The sequence below is a fragment of the Acinonyx jubatus genome, chromosome E4 (assembly GCF_027475565.1).
Source record: "Acinonyx jubatus isolate Ajub_Pintada_27869175 chromosome E4, VMU_Ajub_asm_v1.0, whole genome shotgun sequence".
Lineage (NCBI taxonomy): Eukaryota > Metazoa > Chordata > Mammalia > Carnivora > Felidae > Acinonyx > Acinonyx jubatus.
In genome coordinates this window covers 38,042,086-38,066,985 of record NC_069395.1, presented here as the reverse complement: position 1 = coordinate 38,066,985, position 24,900 = coordinate 38,042,086, and the positions used below count along the sequence as shown (strand labels likewise).

Genomic DNA, 24,900 nt, shown 5'->3' with positions numbered 1-24,900 from the left:
AAAATGGCCAGCCCCATTATTGCAAAATTTTAAAAATGAAATTATATCAGAGGTTAAACCAGGCCCTGTCTCCCTCTGAAACGTAACTAAACACACTTTAAATTCAATTTTACATATTTGGCCATGACTGTGCATGCCTGGTGTTGTATCCTACAACCTTAGAATAGGAACGAAATGAGACCTTGGTAATGTCTGAAGTGAGTAGCTGTCAGGGAGGGGAAAATTTCCCCCCTCACCCTCTTAGCTATTTTGGCTGGTCAAATAATTAAAACAATGTAAGACAGATTAATAGGAGAAAGCAAGTTTAATTACATACGCACAGGGAATCCAAAACATAAGAGATTCCAAAGACAGGCAAAATGAGGTATATATGTCATCCTGAACTAAGGAGAAGGGAGTAAGGGTCTGGTACTTCAAAAGAAAGGAAGCGATTCAGAGGGAGGTGAAACCGGGTGCACGTCTGGTGAACAGATGTTTTCTGGGGCCTTACAGAAACAATGAGACCCAAAGAGGAATTTTAGCAAACTGACTTGGCTAGCTTCCCCCCTGCCTACCACACCTAGTTCATATTATAATGTAGTTAGTTGTCTGTGGTGATAGCTCCCTTCCTGGAGCAGGTCCCCTATCTAAATTATTCTAGGAAGTTTGAGGTGTAAGAATGAGTAAAGGAAACCTCATTTCAAATGGAGTCTCAAAGCCCTGACAGGGGAGCTCTCGCACCTGTACCCCTCCTTGCAGCAGGGAGAAGGAAGATAAGAATTCTCTTGACAAGGGAGGGCATTTTTCACAGAGGTGTTTATCTCTTGCTTTTAAGAAAAAGAAGGAATTTCCCTCCCAGCCCCAGCAACAAAGCACTAATCACTGCTTACAGCTGGTGAGAAATTTCCACAACCCCAAACTCTTGTTCTTCTCCAATGAACTCTTTTTTTGTTGTTTATTTATTTATTTTGAGAGACAGAGAGAAAAATGCAAGTGGGGGAGGGGCAGAGAAAGAGAGAAGGAGAGAGAGAGAATCCCAAGTAGGCTCCAAGCTGTCAGCACAGAACCCTACATGGGGCTTGAACCCACGAGCCAAGAGATCATGACCTAAGCTGAAGTCAGATGCTTAAGCAACTGACCCATCCAGGTGCTCCTCCAACGAACTTTTGTTCAAAACAACCCTCTGCCATTTTCTTCTAAAACCTACTAAAAGCTGACCTTCCCTTTGTCTCTTTGGACTCGCCTATGTTCACCATAGTTTGCCTGTCCTGAATTGCAATTCCTCTGCTATTCCCAAATAAAGTAACTGGCAATTTTATTTGTAAAATTGACAGGGGAAAGGTCTTAGGTTCTTCCTGAGCCTTCCGGGCCTTCATTGTTTTTAACTCAAAATAATCCTCATGCCAAAGCAGCACATCCTGGGGTGGCCTGCCCTGAACCTCAGCAGTTTCTTCCTCTGACACTTCCTTAGATGTTTCACGTATTAAAAGTTGATGGGGCGCCTGGGTGGCTCAGCCAGTTAAGCGTCCGACTCTTGATTTCGGCTCAGGTCATGATCTCATAGTCATGAGATTGAGCCCCATCTTCCACTGTGTGCTGAGCTTGGTGCCTTCTTGGTCTCTCTCCTTTCTCTGTCCCTTCCTTTCTCTCTCTCTCTCTCTCTCTCTCTCAAATAAATAAACAAACAAACAAATATTTTTTTTTTAAGTTGAGCTGGTGGCTGTGGAGAGTTAGTAACTGAGTGGCAAGAGATCCATAAAAGGAGAACACAATGCAGGTGAAAATGAGGATGAACAAACAGAAAAGAACAGATTGAAGCATGTTACCCCACACCCCATTAGATCAGTCTCCTACTCTGGGAATAGGTCAGTCTCATATAATGGGTAAAATTAATTTATTTGCTGAAAAATACTAATCTTTTAACAGATTTTATTCATAGAAGCAACATTTTCCCCCCATGAGTACACAAATTCCTCCTTGTTGAGCCAGAGAAACACATTTTGGGGTGGTACATTTTGCTCCTCCGCAGTCCTGCCTTTGAAATTTCCTCAAGAAATTTCATCGTCCAGAAGTTGAGCCAGTAGATTGTTCAGTCTCATCGAACTAGACTCAGTCCTGACGATAGGTCAGTTCAGTTAAATTCATTTCAGAAGGCCATCTTTCAGGTAGGCTACCAAAGTTAGGCCTATATTATGCAAACAATCAGGTATTTAATCAGAGGCATTTCTGTGGAAACAAAAGAAAAATAATGGTTAATGATTGGAACAAGTTGTAAACCAGTTTCTGAGTTCTGAGGGTAACCACTTGAGATTTCTAGATGTTAGATTTGAAGTATGTTTGATGTTTGATTTCTAGATGGACTGAGGGCAGATAGTAGCAATCTGATAGACTTTCCTAGTTTGCAGTTTGAGTGTCTCTGTGATTTTTCTGAGTGGCGCCCATAGTAATAGTCAACAAGGATCATCCACACATGAGCTCTTGTGGTGATTTCTCTGAAGTTTATATACCAAGTTGTCCAGTTTTAGTTTGCATGGCTTGGGAAAAAGGGCAGTTTTAGTTCTTAATGATTTCAAGACAATGGTAGGGAAAAATTGGAAATGATAGTTTGAAGATTTATAGCTAGAAGAGTTTAGGATCCAGTCCAATTTACAATGAATAGTATTAGCTTCTAATATCCACAAAGGTATGTTATTGAAACATAATTTTTCTTTATAAATACTGTGATTTCTACCAAAGATAACAAAGCAAAGACTAATTTGTTTGCAAAATAAATCTACTTTCAATAAGCTTGGCTTGATTATATAAATACAGCAGGAGTGATGATTGATTATATATGCTCCTTTCGGTTTGCTTGCTGGAACTTTTCATAAGGAATCTCCTTTTAACAGCTTCTCAAGGTGAAGAAGTCAAACCAAATACTTGCAATCAGACTTTGTAATACCTATAGATTTGGATTAATTACTCTCTTCTTAGGGTCCCCCGAATATCCTGAGAGGCTTGCACCTGCCAGGAAGTGACCTTCCTGACTCAACTGGTAAGGCTGTTAGGAATCCTGCAAGGAAGGTACCACGCTGATATTTCCAAGGAGTTTTATTGACTCCATAAAGTCAACCTTAGTTCCTTAAAGCAGTCTAGTCACACCTAAATCTATGCATGTCTCTTTCAAATATGACATTCCAGTCAAAGCCTTTGTAATATAACCAGCTTCCAACTGTGTCATGTTACAAGGAGAGCAGATTCTTATTGAACTTGGGCAAATAACTATATTGCCATGAAAATATAAGAATATCACTGAGAGTTTCTGAATTCTGGAGAGATCAGATAGGGAGAAAAAGATATTTCAATTCTGGTTACAAAGGTATAATTTATCAAATTGCTAGAAGGCATAGCTTAAGAGGAAAGGCTTCCTTCTATCTATAAAACAGAAAATTAAAGAACCAACTATATTTTAAACAAAAAGTCATAAAATTAAAATCATCCTCATCAGTTCACTTGGTCCCATATAATTAATTCTTGTTCGGCTTGAATTCAGTTTTTTCATTAGTTCCAGAAATTTGCCCAGTTTGATGCATATTTACATCTATTTAATTCATTTATTAATAATCACACCGAGAGGGGCACCTGGGTGGCTCAGTTGGTTAAGCTTCCAACTTCAGCTCAGGTCATGATCTCATGGTCCATGAGTGCGAGTCCCACGTCAGGCTCTGTGCTGACAGCTCAAAGCCTGGAGCCTGCTTCGGATTTTGTGTCTCCCTCTCTCTCTGCCCCTCCCCTGCTCATGCTCTGTCTCTGTCTCAAAAATAAGTAAAACGTTAAAAAAAATAATCATACCAAGATTACTCATGAAAACTTTATGAAACATTAAAGCAGTTAGCCATCATCTTAAGTTATTTATTTATTTATTTATTTATTTAGGCTGACAATTTTGGTAACAAAGATAACATGAACTTGTTTGACTTTTAGTAAACCAAGGTGGAAAAGTATCATACTTAATGCTGATAACTCTAAAGACTTATTTTTTTCAGCATCTGTATCATACTTTTTTCTCTTTTTTAAATTGAAATGTAAGTAACATATAATGTAATACTAGTTTCAAGAGTACAATATAGTGAGTCAACAATTCTTTTAATGTTTATTTATTTTTGAGAGAGACAGAGCATGAGTGGGGGAGGGACAGAGAGAGATGGAGACAGAATCTGAAGCAGGTTCCAGGCCCTGAGCTGTCAGCACAGAGCCTCATGCGGGGCTCAAACCCACAAACTGTGAGATCATGACCTAAGCCAGAGTCAGAGGCTTAACTGGCTGAGCTACCCAGGCACCTTGAGTCAACAATTCTATACTTTACTCAGTGCTCATCACGAAAAGTATACTCTTAATCCCCTTCACCTATTTCACCCATCCCCCTTTTGATCTCCCCTCTGGTAACCACCAGTTTCTTCTCTGTATTTAAGGGTCTGTGTTTTTTTTGTCTCTTTTTTCCTTTATTTGTTCACTTGTTTTGTTTCTTAAATTACACATATGAATGAAATATGATATTTGTCTTTCTCTGACTGACTTATTTCACTTAGTGGTATACCCTCTAGGTCCATCCATGTCGTTGCAAATGGCAAGGTCTCATTCCTTTTATGGCCGAGGAATATTCCATTGCATATATTATATGTTATGTAATAGTCCATTGTACATATTACATATATATCACATCTTCTTTATCCGTTTATCTATGGATAGACACTTGGGCCGCTTCCATATCTTGGCTGTTGTCAATAATATTGCAAAAAACATAGGGGGTGCATATATTTTTTTGAGTTAGTGTTTTCATTTTCTTTGGGTACACACCCAGTAGTGTGATTCCTGGATCATATAGTGTTCTATTTTTAATTTTTTGACAAACTTCCATACTGTTTTCCACAGTAGCTACATCAGTTTGTGTTCCCACCAACAGTGCATGAGGAGTCCATTTTCTCCACATCCCCACCAACATTTGTTGTTTCTTGTTTTGTTTTGTTTTTTAACGGTTTTTTTTTTAAATTTTTTTTTCAACGTTTATTTATTTTTTTTGGGACAGAGAGAGACAGAGCATGAACGGGGGAGGGGCAGAGAGAGAGGGAAACACAGAATCGGAAACAGGCTCCAGGCTCTGAGCCATCAGCCCAGAGCCTGACACGGGGCTCGAACTCACGGGCCGCGAGATCGTGACCTGGCTGAAGTCGGACGCTTAACCGACTGCGCCACCCAGGCGCCCCACGTTTATTTTTTTTTGAGACAGAGAGAGACAGAGCACGAACGGGGGAGGGTCAGAGAGAGAGAGGGAGACACAGAATCTGAAGCAGGCTCCAGGCTCTGACCTGTCAGCACAGAACCCGACATGGGGCTTGAACTCAGGGACCACAAGATCATGACCTGAGCCGAAGTCGGACGCTTAACCGACTGAGCCACGCAGGCACCCCTGTTGTTTCTTGTTTTTGATGTTAGCCATTCTGACAGGTGTGAGGTGGTATGTCCTTATAGCTTTGATTTGCATTTCCCTTGTGATGAGTGATGTTGAACATCTCTTCATGTGTCTATTGGCCATCTGTATTTCTTATATTTATTAAACCAACAAATTTAAACTTTGCTTTTATTAACTGAAAAATTTCCTAGATCACATGAACCTGAAAAACATTTAGCTTTGTTTCTAATGTATTTTTGAGATTTAGAACTGCTTGAGTTATAAGTGCTTAATTTTAAGCCAGTTATATAGTGCTCTTTTACAAGTTAATTCTGGTAATACCATCTGGAGGTAGAAAAACACCATATTTGTAATGTAGAAAACAGAGTTTTTATAGCTTTCCATTAAAAATTGTTAGCTACGAATCAAGTATAGCAATATAAAACTCACTAGTATACAAGTTAAGTTTATCTACTTGGATGGCTAAAGCTTTTTACCAGTAGTATTTGTGGAGAAGGCACATGATTTGTATTTGCTCTTGACAAGTAATCTTATGGAAGCTGTGGAGCACTTTGTATTTTTTAAAAGGTCATTTTTCCTGCTCCTACCCCGTTTAGTCTTAGGCAAGTGTGGCCATTGTTTTAGATACCCCCTGGGGTGTTTATATTGCAAAGGCAACAAACGTAAGATTTTTATCTCGAAAGGACAGAGAAAGAATGTAAGTTCCTCCGAGAAGAACTTTGGTTTTTTAAGGTCAATAATTTACAAGCCTTATGAGAAAAATGGGGGAAGTTTTAGGATTGGTGAAAGCAATAGATAGACTTTGCATTGCCTCTAGAGCTGCATTTAAAAAAAATGTTTATATATTTTTGAGAAAGAGAGAGTGGGACAGAGGATCCTAAGCGGGCTCTGTGCTGACAGCAGAGAGCTTGATCAAAAGGGGGGTGGGAATTGTTAAAAAGAAAACCACAGGCCCAAAATGGCATCAATTAGGTTAAGATCTCAATTCCGTAACCCAAAGGCTTAGTACCTAACCTGACTGCAGTTTCAACCCCCCAGGAGTGCAAGCTTTACGTAGTCAACATGAAAAGTTCCTGGTCAGCACTAGGAAATTTACTCATGGGCCCTTCCCATTCCCTTTAAGAAGGTAACTTTGCCTGAAACAATGGATTCTTTGCAAATAATTTTCTTTTTTCCATTTTCTGTCTACCTTTAAAAACCTTTGCTTTTCTGTAGCCCATTGGAGCTCCCCTCTACTTCCTAGGTAGGATGCTACCCAATTCATGAATCAACTAATAAAGCCAATTAGACCATTAAAATGTCCTCAGTTGAATTTTTGTCATTTAACAGGGCACATAGTTTTATTATAGCATAGGGGAGGAGACCTAAAAAAAAAATTCCTATCAGGCTTTGACTATCAGCTTCCACTTTCTGATCAATTTTTAACCATTAGCTACTTAAAAAATGTTTTTTTTTTAAAAAATATCCTGCCAATTTTTAGCTGGGATGGATAGTAAATATTTCTGGCAGTATTAAACAACTTTATGGACCCTTCAAAGGGTCTTCAAAGAGGGTGCAAAGATTATTACCTTCTCAAGATCCAGAATCAATCTCAAAGATAGCCAAAAGAAAGAACTGACAGCCAGCATGTCCCGGGCAGGCAGAAAGCCAAGCCAAGCTCCCAGGACACAAAACAAGCTTAGTAAGATTTTACTAGTTTTTTCCTACTTTTTAGATACCTACAGTTTCCAGGACCACAGCTCTTAGACATAAAATAAACAGGTGTGCCAGAAGATGGTCTGCTTAATTGTTTGGATCTTAAGAAGGAAGAACTTATGTTGGATGCAGAGTTTTAATTTTTGGTCTAAGGACTAATTTCTGTTTTTTCATCTTGGAAAAAGGATTCTCTGAGGTTTGCTGTTACATTCTTTTGTATCTACTTTTTAATTTTAATAAGACAATTCTTCAGGATGAGAGCTCTCTAAAATTTTTCAAATACAGTAGTTTTTCTAATTTAGAAGATCTGTTGTCTGGCCACGGATGAGTAGGATCTATTCATCTCAGTAGTGAGTCAAGCTTAAGCCTTCTTATGGCTTAACCAAGGACACAAGAGCATCCCACAAGACAGTGTAAAATATGCAGCTCTCACAAAGATCTAGAGAGTTCATTTCCAAAGATAGACTGTGAAAGCAAAGTTTTGGCTCTGGACCCTTGGTCTAAACTCCCCTTCTCTGGGGCACCTGGGTGGCTCAGTCGGTTGAACTTCTGACTTCGGCTCAGGTCATGATCTCATGGTCTGTGAGTTCGAGCCCCGCGTCAGGCTCTTTGCTGACAGCTCGGAGCCTGGAGCCTTCTTCGGATTCTTTGTCTCCCTCTCTCTCTGACCCTCCCCCATTCATGCTCTGTCTCTCTCTGTTTCAAAAATAAACATTAAAAAAAATTTAAAAAATAAAATAAAATAAACCCCCCTTCTCAAAGCCCAGCCCCATCTCCTCGAATCCTAAAACTCCAACTTTCCCAGGAAAAAAAACATTTTAACAACCAGCTGCCTATTACAATTTCCCTTTCCTGACAATATTTGCAGAGCACTTCTGCCTGACCTCTAATCCTAGGGAAACAACTTACTTAGGTAAATACTGAATGTCAGCAAGTGAACTGAGCAAAAGCACCCAGGAAGAGCAACAGGGCTTTGCTCTTATTATTCGACTCCTGCCACTTTCTAGGGCTCTGTAATCAAGCTCTGCCAGTTGCAGGCATTCCTGTGCCATGTCCTTTGTGGATGTATCCTGGCAAAGAATTCATGTCCCCAGGACAGCAGCAGATCTTTTAAATTATAAAGCCCCTAGGGGCACCTGGGTGGCTCAGGCAGTTAAGCTTCCAACTCTTGATTTCAGCTCAGGTCATGATCTCACGGTTCCTGAGATCAAGCCCCACGTCGGGCTCTGTGCTGAAAAATGAAGAGCCTGCTCGGTGTTCTCTCTCTCTCTCCCTCTCTTTATATCTCTCCCCTGCTCTCTCTCTCTCTCTCAAAATAAATTTTTAAAAGACATTAAAAAAATAAAAATAAAACCCCTTTACCTATGCTCTGGGAGGATCCTACCAAATTTACAGAAGAATTAGAAAGATTAGTAGCTATTTACAACCCCACTGACACTGGCCTAGACTGGCTATTAAGGACTGTTCCTCCCACCCATGATTATACTGACGTGGGAAAGAGAGGCAAAAGAAAACAATTAAATTTCCTTACAATTTACAGTCCACTGACAAGTCCTTGAGACAGGCAAAGTGACCTTCCTCTAGGAAGTCAGCTGCCTGGATGATGACACTTCGCTGAGGGCAAAAGGCACTCTTAGCCAGCCCCCCAGGATCCTGTAAGTCTACTTAAACGTGTAAAAACTCTTTTCGAAATTCCTTTATCTCTACCCCCCAAGATATATGTTGGCAATTATACTCTAAGCATATGGCCCCCTGAAAGATATCTAAAGGGTCTCATAACTAAGGTTTTATTAGACAGTAATAAATGGCCCTTTCCTAACCATAGCTAGTCCCCTCAAGGTCCTGGAAACCTTGCTTCCAAAATTCCTTAGAGACTTACATTTTCCCTAACCCCCTGCTATAATCAGTCACCCGTCACAACCCCAGTGCAGCTCTTTCTGCCCACCATCCTGTCCCCATGTTTTAATAAAACCACCTTTTCACATCGAAGATGTCTCAAAAATTCTATCTTGGTCATTGGCTACAATCCCCAACATTTCCACATCAATATGATGGTTATGAGACAAGCTAGATGGTCCCCTGGAGAGTACCGCCCTCACTAAGGAAACAGATGGCCCTAGCCGTTCCCAGCCCCTCCTGCACATGACCAGGAAACAGTTCAGTTGGAGGCTGATATCTAAGGCTTCATAGGAGCAATGTTCGAGGTGTTCCCCCTCAGAGTAAATTGGTCTGAGGTTGAACTATGTACTTAGTTGTTCTTTCAGCACATAATAGCTCTTCTCTGAGCTCTCCTTTGAGCACTCTACATAGTACTATGAACTATGTACTTAGCTCTTCTTTGAGCACATAAAAGCCTTTGTTGAATGTTCTGTACATACTTTTCAAAGACAAACTGCATTAAATCCAGAAGCCCTGGAACATAGCAATCTTTTAATTTGTGCTTTAGTGGGAAATTTTCTCCCGGATGTTAAATAACAAATCCACCTGCTCTGTTGGTGAGGGCAACCACTAAGCATAATAATGGAGACAGCTACTTTAAAAAAAATTTTTTTAATGTTTATTTTCTGAGAGAGAGTGTGTGTGTGTGCATGAGCAGGAGAGAGGCAGAGAGAGGGAGACACAGAACCCAAAGCAGGCTCCAGGTTCCGAGCTGTCAGCACAGAGCCTGATGCGGGGCTCGAACTCACAAGCCATGAGATTGTGACCTGAGCCCAAGTTGGACGCTTAACTGCTTAACCGACTGAGCCACCCAGCTGCCCCTGAAGGCAGCTAATTAATTCTTTGAAAATAGCTTGCAGGAAAGCAGGAGAAAAAGAACTGATAGCAACAATTCCTGCTTTGCAACCTGAATCTTTGGAAAGGCAAAAGCAGGACTCTGAGAGTAATTCAAGGCCCATTCAGATCTCCCCCTATTCGCCCCCAGACAAGCACAGATATTGCAAGAATCCAGGTCACTGGAAGAGAAATTGTCCTGTATTAAGAAAGAAGAAAATTTAAGAAGCAATTTCCTAAACCCTATCACCCTCAGAGAGTGTGCTTTTCTCCTGAGGGACAATTCCTCCTTGAATGACAGTGCCAGCCGGTCCTCAGTCACACCCCAGAGCCCACCATTAACCTTAAAATGAGGATCAGGAATTGGATTTCTTAATTGACACTCATGTGACTTTCTCTACCATCTGCTCCGAGGATTTATCTCTATCTGTCACCTCTGATTTTAATCAGGGCGTAATCAAACTAAGTAGGGAACTTGTATAGACTCCCTCACCCCCCTAAAGGCACTGGCTGAGTGAGACCATAAAGCCTCCAGATCTAAACTTCAATGGTTGCAAACAACCACTAACTACTTAGGACATGAGACATCTCAGGGCATCAGAAGCTTACTCCACAACACCATCCATCAATTTTGTCCATCTATCTCCCTGAAACAAATCAATGGTTATGTAAATTGGGGGGGAGGCAGCTGACTATTGCAGCCAAAGGATTCCTAATTTTGTAGACCTTGTTAAACCTCCGTATGCCCTTCTCCCAGACACCAACCAGAGCCCATTTCCTGGCTTTCAGAGACATTAACCTCCTTTCAAGCCTGGAAACTAACATTGTCAACACCCCCAGCTCTTGGTTTACCTAATTTTAACGAACCTTTTCATCTATACTGCCATGAAAATAATGGCATTGCTGCAAGCATTCCAGGACAATCTTTTGCTCTCAGATACAACCAATAGCATATTTCTCATGCCAGTTAGACCCTGTGGCATTGGCTTGACCCCCATGTTTATTTATTTGTGGTGACCACAGCTGCCACCTTGATTGACAAAGCCAGTACTCTTACATTAGGCTCCCCCATTCACCTGTGTGTTCCCCATGCTGTGTCTGCTCACTTACGAGTTCATAAGACACGGCACCTCTCTACACAGTGACAGACCACTTACAAACAAGGTCTTTTGACTAGCCCTCCCATCATCTCACATCGTTGTAACACTTTAAATCCAGCTACCTTACTACCCCTCCCTGACAATGGAGAGCCCACGCTATTCCCAGCGATTGCCTTACAACTATAGAAATGGTCTCAAAGCCATGAGAGGATTTCTCAGACATCCCTTTAGACAACCCAGACTTAACTTCTAGTTTTTGATGGCTCCTGTTAATGACATTTATGGGGAAACATAACTAGTTATGCCATAGTTTCCCCATAGGAAACAATGGAGGCATGTTCTTTGCCCACTGTAAAGTCAGCCCAAGCAGCTGAACTCACAGCTCTTACTAGAGATTATAGTTTGGCATAGGGAAAAGTGCTACTATTTACACAGAGTCCAAATGTGCTGTTGGCACCATTTGGAAATCCTATGGATTCTTCAATTCTGTAGGTACGCCCATTGCTAATGGGCATATAATTGCTGCCTACCACAAGCTCTTCATCGCCCTTTTAGAACTGTCATTGTTCACTGTTCAGCCCATACTAACAAAACTGATGCTATATCTTTTGGAAATGATAGGACCGACACAGCTACTAAATATGCAGCCCCCAAACAGACCTCTTTATCCTTTCTCTACCCAATTTTTTTTTTAATTTTTTTTTTAACGTTTATTTATTTTTGAGACAGAGAGAGACAGAGCATGAACGGGGGAGGGGCAGAGAGAGAGGGAGACACAGAATCGGAAGCAGGCTCCAGGCTCTGAGCCATCAGCCCAGAGCCTGACGCAGGGCTCAAACTCCCGGACCGTGAGATCGTGACCCGGGTGAAGTCGGACGCTTAACCGACTGAGCCACCCAGGCGCCCCTCTCTACCCAATTTTAAAACCCGCCTTTATTCCTGACTGACAGAACCAAGTTTTACAGCTGCCCAAACCAGACTATAGGCTTCCTATAACAACTATAGTATTCTGCAATCTTACAGATTGACAGGAACTCATGGATCATGGAAATGTATGAAAGTTCACTTTACCAATGGCAAAAGTCATCGAATACTCCAGACCCTGGGAATTACAGGTTCAACTCCAACCTTGTCTGTAAACCACACTGGTCTTTCTATTTTATGTGGCAACAAAGTATGTAAAGGGTTCCCACCTAAATGGTCAGAATGATGTGAACTTGGATACTTGGCCTCTTCTGTCACTGAATACTCCACCCTAAATGCCAGGCAAATTACAAACGTGGGCTCCTCTGTTCTTAAACGTGTGCTATGTAAATGTATCACTCGGGAAGTCAAAAAATCTGCTTGTACATCACAACTCCAAGGTTTTTTATCAGCATTGAGGGTCGTATTTCCAAACTTTGGAGATTATGAATTGGGAAAAGCAATCCTAAATCTCTCTGTGGTAATGGAACAAGAGTTTGATATCACTATGCAAACTTTGAAAATACTCGAGTCAGAAGTTAACAGCTTAGCCTGCATGGCACTCCAAAACCAATGTACCCTAGATACACTGCCTAGCAAGGAGAAGTTTGTGCAATCATCAGTGAAAAATGCTACTTCCATGTAAATCAAACACTGCAAATAGTATCTAGCTTATATCTGTTAAAAGAAAGGATTAATATTTTTCATCAGGTAAATGAAGTTCAGACATTTTGTTGCACCGACCTATTTCCAGAATTGGGGAACTGGTTTAATGTTGTATGGGACATGTGCTTTGATTTGTTCTTTTCTGTTTGCTCCTCATTCTGCTCTCTGTTTTTCTCTCCCTTTGCAGATCTCTTGGCTCCTAACCCATTTTCTCTTTCCACAGTCACCAACTTAGCTTTTAATATGTAAAAATTCCAGGGAAGTTTCAGAGGAGAGAACTGTAAGGATTCAGAACAGTGGCCCCAAGATGTACCATTTGGCGTGCAGATTATTTCAAGATGAAAACAATTGTTGGGAAGGAAAAATTTTCCTCTCCCATTCAAGATTCATCTAACTGGTCTAAGAATTAAATTGACATGAGATAGATTAACAGGACAGAATCCAATTTAATTATGAAAGTACAGGAAATCTACATAAACATGAGAGATTCCAAAGACAGTCAGGAAAGTGGGGGTATATATGTCATCCTGAACAATGGAGATGAAAGTAGGGGTTTGAGACTTCAAAGGGAAGTAAAGAAAATCCCAGGAAGATGAAAAAGATAAATTTTCAGTAAGTAAATGTTTGCAGGGCCATATAGAAACAATGAGATATAGAGAAATTTTAACAAACTTGGCTAGGTTCCTCCCTGTCCACCAACGTAGTTCATATTACACTGTAGTTATCTGCGGTGATTGCTCCCTTTCTGGACCAGGTCCTCTATTTGAATTCTTTTAGGCAGCCAAGGGGAAAGTCAAAGTTTCTTCCTGAACCGTTTGGGCCTTGATTGTTTTTGGCTCAAAATAATGCTCATGCTTAAGCATCACATCCTGTGGTGGCCTACCCATCATAGCAAATAAGAGTAAATCTAGGAAAATGGGGATAGGATACCTTAGAATGTAGCCTAAAATCTTTATTGGAAGAGTAACCTTTGAGTGAGAAAAAATTGTTGTCTTAAGAATTATTCAAATTGCTCTCTTATGTGACAAATGATTGCCTTGTAAAATAATGATAGAGCATTACTCTTAATACAACACACATAACTTTCTGAATTGATAAACTAATCCAACCAATGTACATTTTAGAAAAAACTTATAATGCTTGTGTTGGGGCTCAGGGCAGGCTACCCCAAAATATGCCACTTTGGCATCTTGATTATTTTGAGTTAAAGTTACTTAAGAAACAGCCAGTGCAAAAAGGAGACCCTGACACTCCTTTGTCTCCAGAAAGCAAGAAATTAATCTCCCATGTGAAAGGTACCCTCCCTGCACCAGGAGGTAGAGAGACATCCTTATCATCAGAGAGAGAGAATTCAGGGTGAAGATCAAGCCTTTATAAACAAGACTTCTTACTTTTACTAACTTACTGCCCCAGTCCAAATTCTGTTTAGAAATTCTTACTAGTTAAAGTTCCCAAACATAAGTTTTCTTTATCCTGTCAACTCCTCACTAATTTATTGTTTCTTTGTATAAAACAAGCTGCCAGCCTCGGTCGTATCTGTAGGACCTCTGTACGTACAAATTAACTTTGATTCTTTCCTGTTATCGGTCTTATGTCAATTTAATTCTTAGACCAGCCAGAAGAATCTTGAAGTTAGAGGAAAATTTTCCCTCCCCAACACTTGCTTTATATATTTTATAGTTTATAAGTCCCTTCATCTGTTGTCTCATTTCATCCTCACAATACCTCAGTACTGATATCAGCCCATTTCAGCTAAGGACGCTGAAGCTCACAGATGCAGAAATATTCTTCCAGGTTGCACTCTAGCGAGGGAGGATTTAGCCCCTGGCCCACAGGTGCCAGGGTTGTGCCCAACTAATTAGATCTCCTGATAGGCCTTTTGGATTATCTGGGAGCTTTATGAAAAAAACAAAACCAACAGCAAAATACCTTCTTATCTTCAGCAGCTGCCCTGCACTGGTCTCATCAGAGACACCAAACTCATCAGAGTTGGGTGGTCTTCTTTTGCTGACCCTTCGTATAGTTCTTTAGGGAATTCATTTCTCTGGCATTGTGAACTGCTCTCTTCAATACCAGTCTTATTTCTACTATCCTGTATTCCTGTAAAAAGAAAAAGAAATGATTACTTTTGTATTTCTGAAGATTTTTTTTACAGGGAGGCTTCCTCTTCTGATAAAAAAAAAAGACGTATGAATAAAATAATTCCCCAAGTGAAATAAGAAGTTTTAATAAAACCAATAAAAATAGCTGTGGTTTACTAAGTACCTACCTTAAACCTTTAGACTATAAGCTCCATTGGGATAGGTATCCATTTGTCCCCAGTACCCAGAACAACACCAGGCACAGAGTAGGCGTTCAACAAATATCAGTATGTGTAATAAATTGATGCCAGGCACAATGTAAAGAGCTTTCCATGCACATCTCATTGAATTCCAACTTCTTCCCTACCTCCTACAGTATACACACAAACCTACAACTTAATGAAATAGGTATCTTTATCCCAGATGAAGAGATTGATATTGAGAGATTGAGTAATTTATTAGAGGATACATGGCTGATAAGTAAATGGTCCCTCTAACTCCAAAACTTCTCTTAATTAGGGTTCTATGAATAGAACAAAGTTGGAATGGCTTAGCTCATAATGTCCCATCACCAAGGTAATATCTCAGTGGGCTGATCCAAACCAGTGGACTTCAAATAGGCTTTGGGTTGCTGTACATTAAAGGTAATTTATAATAACATACCTGTAGAAACAGGAGTATATTTTCTACATCTATGCAGTTGATTCTTGTTTTTGCAGTAGTCATGTTCTATAAAGTGGCCCCAAGTATTGAGTTAGCAAATAGTCAATTGCTCTTAGGGGAAATACAGGGATAGGTCCTTGTGAGTCTCTGGTAATAAGATTTTTGTCAACCAATCAATATATAACCTTATTTCATGTATGTATCTGTATGTATAATTATTTAATACATACTGTTGATTCGTTAACATTGAACTCACAACGAACAGCACTATACATGCTTGAACAAAGCTTATCTAACACACATAAGGCACATTACAGCCTTCTTGCTGCTTAGGAGCACTAGCCAGCACTTTAGCACTGTACTTGGGGAGCATTCTAAAAAAAAAGAAAAACAAACAAAAAACCCTAGTAATACTAAACAGATCAGGAAAAGGACACTTGTTTATAGGATGAAAGCTGAATCAAGAAGGCGGAGTGTCCCCTTGTTTGACCTTAGCTGGGAATATGCACATCAAGGAGACTCAGATTTTTGCTACTCTGTGCATTTCTGGGAATGACTATTAAAATGCCACAAGTATTGATTCTGAGATAACAAATAAGTGTTTATGAGTAGGCAAATTTGCAAAGATGGAATTCATGAATAATGAGGATGTACTGTATATACATGCTTAATATTTTCAAAGTCCTTTATTTTTTATTTTTGGGGTTTTTTTTGCCTATTTGTATTTATTTATTTCAAAGTTTTATTTAAATTCTAGTTAGTTAACATATAGTGTAATATTGGTTTCAGGAGTAGAATTTAGTGATTCATCGCTTACATATAACACCCAGTACTCCATAACAAGTGCCCTCCTTAATACCCATCACCCACCCACCAACCCTTGGTTTGTTCTCTATCACTAAGAGTCTTTTATGGTTTGTTTCCCTCTCTCTCTCTCTCTCTGTTTTTCTTTTCCCTTCCCATATGTTAATCTGTTTTGTTTCTTAAATTCCACATATGAGTGAAGTCATATGGTATTTGTCTTTCTCTGCCTGTCTCGTTTCAATGAGCATAATACACTCAAGCTCCATCCATGTCATTGCAAATGGCAAAATTTCATTCTTTTTGATGGCTGAGTAATATTTCATATATAAATATATATACCACATCTTCTTTATCCATTCATCAGTTGATGGACATTTGGGCTGTTTCCATAGTTTGGCTATTGTTGGTAATAAGGCTGTAAGTATCGAGGTACACACACGTGTGTGTGTGTGTGTGTGTGTGTGTGTGTGTGTGTGTGTGTTTTGATTTTTAAAAAGTAATCTCTACACCCAACATGGGGCTCAAACTTCCAAACTGAGACCAAGAGTCACATGCTCCACCAACTGAGTCAGCGAGGTGCCACTCAAAGCTCTTTAAAAATTTGTATGTTTTTTTAATTTTTAAAAATTTTTTATTTATTTTTGAGAGAGAGAGAGACACACACACACAGCACAAGAGGGGGAGGGGCAGAGAGAGAGGGAGACACAGAATTTGAAGCAGGCTCCAGGCTCTGAGCTGTCAGTGCACAGCCCGATGCGGGGCTCGAACTCACAAACCGTGAGATCATGACCTGAGCTGAAGTTGGATGTTTAACCAACTGAGTCACCCAGGTGCCCCTAAAAAGTCATATGTTATACACCTTACTTATCTCCACTTAAGAGACTGTAAAACTGGGTGAAGTAACCATAGAAACCATCCTGTTACTATGTCATACACAGAGTCAGTTTCATAGGCATGTGACCTCTTCACTAACACAAGGCCCCCATGTTCAAAAGGGCCCATGAATTTTCAACACAGGGCCCTGCAATTTCATTTTTCACTGGGCCCCACAAATTATGTAGCTGGTTCTGGCTGCATGGCAAGTAAACAGATTAATAACTGGAGGGACAAACAAACAAACCCAAATGAAAAAATACTGTACATCCAGCTGAACAAATCCCTTATTTCACTGTGCCTGATATATTAAAGTTACCATTTATTGAGGATTGGCTATATTAGGCTCTTGTATGTATTAAGTTATTTAATCCTTATGACACTCTGTGAGTTGGGTATTATTTCCACTTAACATACAAGGAGAGGCACCTGGAGACTCAGGGGTTAAGCTTCCAACTCTTGATTTCTGCTCAGGTCACGATCTCATGGGTTCGTGAATTCTAGCCCCACATCTGGCTCTGCACTGACAGCATGGAGCCTACTTGGGATCTCTCTCCCTCTCTGCCCCTCCTCTGCTCACTCTCTCTCTCTCTCCCAAGATAAATAAATAAACATTAAAAAACTAAAAACAAAAAACAAAAAGCAAAACAAGGAAACTGAGTGCCCAGAGAAGGTAACTTAACTGTAGTCATACAGTTAGCGTAGCTTGCATAGGGACCAAATCGGACTCAAAACTTCATGTTCTTGCTCTTAGACTCTTACTGTGTCTAATTTTAGTTGGCTCCAGTTTCCAGGTAATTTGTAATGAGAATTTAAATTTTGTGATCTCCTCAGTGAGCTTTTAACTAACACGTCTAGATTTCATTTGCAGTAAACATATATAATGGGCTTTTAACAGAATATAAATTCAGCTCGAAAGTACATAAGAGACAATTACCTTGTTTTCCTTTCTTTTTCTTTAGTCATGTCCCAATTTGATTTCATTTGTACATCTCCTAGGCAGGATAAACAATCAAAGTGTTAGAGGAGATATAATTTAAGAAGTTTAAATTCTGATCACCCTCACTTTCTCTGAAATTAATGTTCAGTTAATTCAAGTTGAAAATACTAAACACCTCTAAGTAATTAGTCCATTTGCAAACTTAGCTAATACTTTAAATATTTTAAACTTCTTTCATAAATTTAACATATTTGATTTTTTAAGTACTTTACATGCCTGAAAAGACAAATTTATAGCCCTAACAAGCAAATTCTTCCTAAATACTTAACAACACTTTAGTTTTTAAGTTCATGTCCTGCCATAGCCAATTTAATGTCTTTTTTCTGTACTTTTTAAAATAAATATTGATTTATTTTGAGAGTAGGAGAAAGAGAGAGAGAGAATGAGCAGGGAAGGGGCAGAAGGAGAAGGAGAGAGAGAAAATCTTTAGCACGTTCCATGCCCAGTGCAGAGCCTAACACAGGGCTGAATCTCACAACCCTGAGCTGAAATTAAGAGTCAGATGCTTAACTGACTGAACCACCCAGGCACCCCTGTACTTTTTTTTTTTAATGTTTATTTATTCTTGGGAGAGAGAGACAGAGCACAAGCAGGGGAGATGCAGAGAAGAGGGAGACACAGAATGTGAAGCAGGGTCCAGGCTCTGAGTTGTCAGCAAAGAACCTGACACAGGGCTCGAACCCATGAACCACGAGATTATGGCCTAAGCCAAAGTTGGACACTTAACCAACTGAGCCACCCAGGGTCCCATCCCCGCACTTTTTATAATAAAATCCCTTTAGATATTTATTGGGAAAGAAACATCCAAAATGTTAATTTCATTGTCTCTAGACAATGTTCAAGAGTGATTTTTACCTTGTCTACCTTATGCTTTTCTGTATTTTCTTAATTGTCTACAATGACTGTGTATTATTTTTATAATCAAAAGAAACAATGAGAGTTCCTAAAAGCAAGAATCAATACATAGTATCAATTTCAAAAGCAAAATATCTTTTCTTACTACAATCCTCTTTTTATGATTTTTTTTTCCTTCAAAGAAACATCAAAAAACAAAAAGACCTTAGGAAACAATAATAAAAATGGAGTGAGATGTGGGGTCAGGGGCACAGTGGTGGTGGTATTTTACAGGAGGAGAAGAAAGAACTGGTAAAAACCTGATGGTGAATACTGGCTGCTAGGTCAAGCAGCAACTGATTGTATTTTTTCATTTGTTTCAGGATACTAAGAATCACTTGACGATTAGTTTGTCACCATAATGACCTCTAAAAACAGAACCAATGAAATCATTAAAAAACTTAAAGCTAGCAAAAAACATCTCCTGGAGGAGATAAACGAAAAGCGTGACTCCAACTGCTTTGTGGAAAGAAGCAATCAAGTCAGTTTATTGAGAGTTCAAAAGAGGCATTTCAGTGGTGCCTACCAGTCCTTTACTCACACCCAAATCAAAGAACCCGTTCCTGACAGTGGCAGGAGCTCCTGGGTCACACTGAGTCTCCTGGTTCACACCGAGAAAAAGCACTTTCCTGCAAAAAGTGAGTTGTTATGTATGGTAGGATTCCATCCCCAACTGACAGGAGGGATTTATATATAAACTTGAGGAGAATTTCTGGGGTAGAGAGAGGTTCAGTAAGTATCGTTCTGGGACAGTTTAAAGGAGGTCTGTCTGAGGTGAAAAGCATCAGTAAGCTAGGTTAGTGGATGTAAGATCTGCTGTAGACCAGAGATTTTCTTTTTCTTGTGCTTCCAGAATCCTGAGCTCCACCTGTAGACTGACTCATTCCGTAGGCCCTCCTTTGGTCCTAGAATCCGTGTTTTCATCAGGCTAAGGGAATTTTGATGCTGAAGGCCTGAGAACCATATTTTGAGAGAAGTTGTTATAGATAATTATAATAGCCCACGAAAGCTCCAGAGACTACCTATCTCACCAATTTGTTGCCTGTGCAAAAATTTCATGTACAAAATTGAGATACAATGGAAATGATTTTGATGACAAATATCAAACAAAAAGCCCTGAATAACAATAGTACAATGTGGAGGGAGGTTGGTGTGGGGGTTGATGATGGTGGTAGTAATTATTTCGCAGGAGGAGGAAGAGAAAGAGTAACCATTTTTGATTGTGAATACTTGTTTCCAAGTCAAGACAAACAACTGATGGCATTTTTTTCATGTTTAAAAAAAAATAAAGTAGAGTGTAATTGTATTAAATACAGACAACACGCGATTAAGTTAGATCTGCAACAAGAAAAATCAGTATTTTGGAGATTTAACTTCTTTGATGACTTTACATTTACCCCCATGCTCTTGGTAAGTGGTGTAAAAAGGGTGATACAGTGTGACAATGAAAACTGACATTCTTGGGGTGCCTGGGTGGCTCAGCTGGTTAAGCATCTGACTTCAGCTCAGGTCGTGATCTCGCGGTTCGTGGGTTCGAGCCCCGCGTCAGGCTCTGTGCTGACAGCTCAGAGCCTGGAGCCTGCTTCAGATTCTGTGTCTCCCTTTCTCTCTGCCCCTTCCCCACTTGTGCTCTCTCTCTCTCAAAAATAAATAAAAACATTAAAAAATTAAAAAAAAAAAAGAAAACTGAGATTCTCCATTGTGCTTTAAAGTTAATCTGTAACAGCCATGTGTTAATTTTACTCAAAAAATAACTCTTTACAAGGGCCTTTAGTGTTCCTAATTCTAAGTGAATCTGCATAATCTTTTATTCTGCTTGAATTACTCAGTACTAGGTGAGTTAAACCACATAGAATTGGTTAGGCTCACAAGCTTAATAGTGGAGGGTAATATCCACCTTCTATAACAAACACAGTTTACCATTTTACACGAATACACATGGTTTTCTACAAAACAGAGTCTAACAAATATAATTTCCATAACCAATATTAATGATACCAAAGTTATAAGCCAATAATTCTGGAACATTAAATCTTGCAGAAAAGCTCTTTGTTCTTTTAAATAAACAGGCTTAAATAGAAATTCAACTTTATGATGACAAGATACAGAATAAGCATGGACTTAATTGAAATGTTCTGGTAATTAGCATGTAAATGCATGCTTTTTCTTTTTTAGTCTAAACTATTAATTCTTGAATGGTGGTGTGGGAACCACTGAGTATTCAGGTCTTTTCAGGAACCCACAGGGTCAAAGTTTTCATGAGGATGCCGAGATATTATTTGCCTTTTTTACTCTCATGGGAGTACATTGGAGTTTTCCAGAAGCAATGTGATGTGCAGTCACATCGTTCTTCTGACCATTAAATGGAATGTGGGCTTGTATTCTTAATTTTAATTTTTTTTCCTCAGTTTACATTTCTAATGTAACTATTAAGAGGTACAACACCCATGAACAAAACCTTGATAAAGTCTTCAATAATTTGTAGGAATATAATGGATCTTGAGACCAAAAAGGTTGAGAAACACTTGTTTGAACAAATGGTAGGTAATTACTGACCCGGTGCTGTTTATTCTCAAGCTTATTAGAATTTTTTCCCATGGTTTTCTCATTAATCTCTAATTAAAAATCAAGGTCTTTGGCTTCAACTTTAGTTCTCGTCAAGGATAAATAAGAGATATTGGGGCTTATTTATTTTTTATTTCCACAAGTAGAAAGTGCATGGATATAGAGAAGGGTGCTAACATTTTTTTGAGTGTATACTTTATTCTGAATACTGTTAAGGTTTGAAAAGGTCAACAATAAGACCCTTCTGTTCCTGAGTTTATATCAATTGACAGATAGATGGAGGTTAAAATGTTGGCTTTGTTACTGGAAAACTATTTATATTGGAGAAACTGGCTTAAAAGCAGTGAACGGTGAACTCACCCCAAGAGAGAACTTGCCCCATTCCAAACCAAAAGTTTGGCCCTGCCACACTAAACTGAGAACACAGATATATATCAGAGAGTACCCCCTCCCCCAGGAAGCCAACAGATGCAAAGAGAAAATCCTCATTTGTAAAATAAGGAGATGGGACATTACTTATAAAACATGATGAACATATTACTCCAGTAAACCATTCACAAATATGTACTCAATTAAATGATAAGCACCATTAACTGTAAAATAACATCCTTTTTAGATAAGATTACCTGCTTCTGATCAACTACACTTAGTTTTTAGGTGATCTCAACGCGACAGTTTGCTGGTCTTCAACCTGTTACAGGACCTAAAAATACCATCCTAATTCTGATGACTCCCACATTTCTATTTCTGGCCTTGACTTTTCTCCTGAGTTTGAAACGCATCCATGAGGACTTCTACCTCTACTTGGTATCTCAAATTTACCATTGCCGAAAAGAATTCCTATCCTCTGCCCCCAAACATACATACTCACCCCTTCCCCCTCCTCATTTCAGAAAATGGTCAAAAATCTAGGATTTTTGTGTCAGATATCTAGGATAGTGTCAGAGTCTGACACTCTTCTGTGTCCCACATTCCACATCCAATCTGTCTGGAAGTCCTATCAATTGTTCCTTCAAAATCAGTCCTGAATCTGACCACTATCACCCTGATTCAATCCATAATCATCTCTCTCCCAAAGTACAGCCTGCCAGCTGTCCTCCCGCCTCTGTGCTTGCTGCCTCCCACACTTCTTTACACAACAGCCTGAGTGATCTTTTTAAAACATGTATTAGATACATTATTCATTGCTCAAAACTGGTCTACGGTCTCACAGCACACTTAGGTGAAATCCACACACCTTCTCCTGTGCTTATAGGCTCTCAATGAACAAGCCCCTAATTATCTTTTCATCCTTATCTCTCCACTGTCCCTGGCCTCATTTCACTTAACTACCATGGCTTTCTTCCTGTTCCTGGTCTATAACATTCTGGTTCCCATCTCAGGGACTTGGCACATGCCGTTCCCTCTGCCTGGAGTTCTCTCTCTTTCCCTCACTTTATTCAGATCTTTGTTCAAAATCCAATTAATCAGAAACTATCCTATATAAATAGAACTCTTCAATATCCTGGGGCACCTGGGTGGCTCAGTCAGTTAAGCTTCTGACTGTGGCTCAGGTCACAATATCCCAGTTCAGGAATTTGAGCCTCACATTAGGCTCTCTGCTGTCAACACAAGAGTCCGCTTTGGGTCCTCTGTCCCCCTATCTCTCTCTGCTCCTCCCCTGCGCATTCTCTCTCTCTCAAATTAAAAAAAAAAACACTTTTAAAGAACTCTCCAATATCCTGCAATACCATACCTGGCTTTCTTTTCCTCTGCAGGGTTAAGCAGAGATGATGTCTGTTTTTTCACTGCTTTGTCCATTCTATTCCAAGAATGGTGTCAGACATAAATTAGGCACATAGAAAATATTCATTTGGTAGTTGAATAAATATTAGGACATAGTATGTATTTTTCCAGAAATAATGGTAAATCTTACCTCATTCCTCTTGAGACCCGTAGTCGTGCCCTTGGGCAATGGCTCACAAACTTAGAGTCTCCCGGGGCACATTTGTTGCTGTAGAATAATCTTTAGAAATGGAAGAGGATAATAAGAAGGTATGTTTTGCTGGACCTATACAATAATTAAAATTTTTTAATGTTTTATTTTAATTTTGAGAGAGAGAGAGAGAGAGACAGAGCATGAGTGGGGGAGGGGCAGAGAGAGAGGGAGACACAGAATCTGAAGCAGACTCCGAGCTGTCAGCACAGAGCCTGACGTGATGCTCGAACCCATGAACCGTGACATCATGACCTGAGCTAAAGTCAGATGCTTAGGCAACTGAGCCACCCAGGCACCCCAGGATGTATACAGTAAGAATTAGAAAGCACTTTACTCTTTTCCTTTATACGTACCTGTGTTAGAGGAAGAAACACATTCATTCAGCAAATTTTTAGGAGTATCTACTTTCTGTCAGGCACTACTCTATGTGCTTGGCAATACAGTGATAGAGAAAACCTCCGCCTTATAAAAGTTAGATTTCAGTGGGTATTTGAGTGGATAGATGCACGTATTACAAGTGGGTAAGTGCTATGGGGAAACATAAAGCAGGAGGATGGGAAGTGCTAGGGAAGGGATGCATGGGCTCCCAGAGCATGGGGTTGGCATCCGGGGCACGTGGGACAACCCAGAACTCCTGGCTTCTTTGTTTCCCCCTTTGTTTTTATTTTGTTATTCTTATTCTTATTATCTTCGTCGTGCTAAGTGTGCTTTTTAATCCCCATCACCTGTTTGACCCATCCCCCACCCACCTCCCCGCTGGTAACGTAACTGTCAGTTTGTTCTTTACAGGGAAGAGTCTGTTTCTTGGTTTCTCTCTCTCTCAGAACTCCTGGCTTCTGGAGGTCGCCGAAGTAAACAGGGAAAAGGAACAGAATGAGATTGGTCTTCAAGGTCTCAAGCGGTGGTCAGGCCATGAGTGTTAAGGATGAGAAGTGTTGGGGATTTTTCTAAGAGCACTTGGGACTTCTGGGCACTCCTCTTTGCTTCTGTAATAGTGAATGATAGACCAGGGAATGAGTTTTCTTAGCCAGAGATCTCCAAACTCTTTTCAGTCTTCTAGTTGGAGATGTGGAAGCCAAAAGAGGGACAGTCTTACGTAAACATACAAGCCTTCAAAACAGAAGATGCAGATATTTTGGTTCAGGTTGTTATAACCAGTTAACAACAGACAGGGTGGCTTAAACAGCAAACGTTCATTTCTCACAGTTCTGGAGGCTGGAAGCCTGATTTCGGGATGCCAGCACAGTGGGGTTCTTGACAAATGCCCTCTCTCTGGCTCACGGGGGGCTGTTTTCTTGCTGTGTTGTCACATGGCAGAAGGAGCTAGCTGGCTCTTTGATTTCTACTTCTAAGAGCGCTAATCCCATTTATGAGGACTCCACTCATGTGATTTAATTACCTCCCAAAGCCCCCATGTC

At 39.9% G+C, this 24,900-nt stretch overlaps 1 protein-coding gene and 1 long non-coding RNA gene across 5 annotated transcripts in view; one reads left to right on the top strand and one right to left on the bottom strand.

Annotated features, from left to right (window-relative positions):
* The window catches only part of SPATA45 (spermatogenesis associated 45), a 34,175-nt gene that overhangs the window by 5,424 nt on the left and 3,851 nt on the right, over positions 1 to 24,900 (top strand). For 3 of the 4 annotated variants that reach the window (XM_027074471.2, XM_027074472.2, XM_027074470.2), the window contains exon 3: positions 19,263 to 19,577. In XM_027074471.2, coding sequence (XP_026930272.1) covers positions 19,301 to 19,577 — 277 coding nt within the window. In that variant the 5' untranslated portion in view covers positions 19,263 to 19,300. Of the gene's footprint in view, positions 1 to 15,239; positions 15,350 to 19,262; positions 19,578 to 24,900 lie in introns of those variants that run through there. The other variant, XM_015062949.3, reaches the window with a different exon arrangement.
* Positions 1,728 to 15,234, bottom strand: LOC128312925 (uncharacterized). The gene is made up of 3 exons (XR_008292882.1): positions 14,894 to 15,234; positions 14,554 to 14,724; positions 1,728 to 2,205 (listed from the first exon to the last, which is right to left on the bottom strand). It is a non-coding gene; the product is annotated as an uncharacterized LOC128312925 (long non-coding RNA).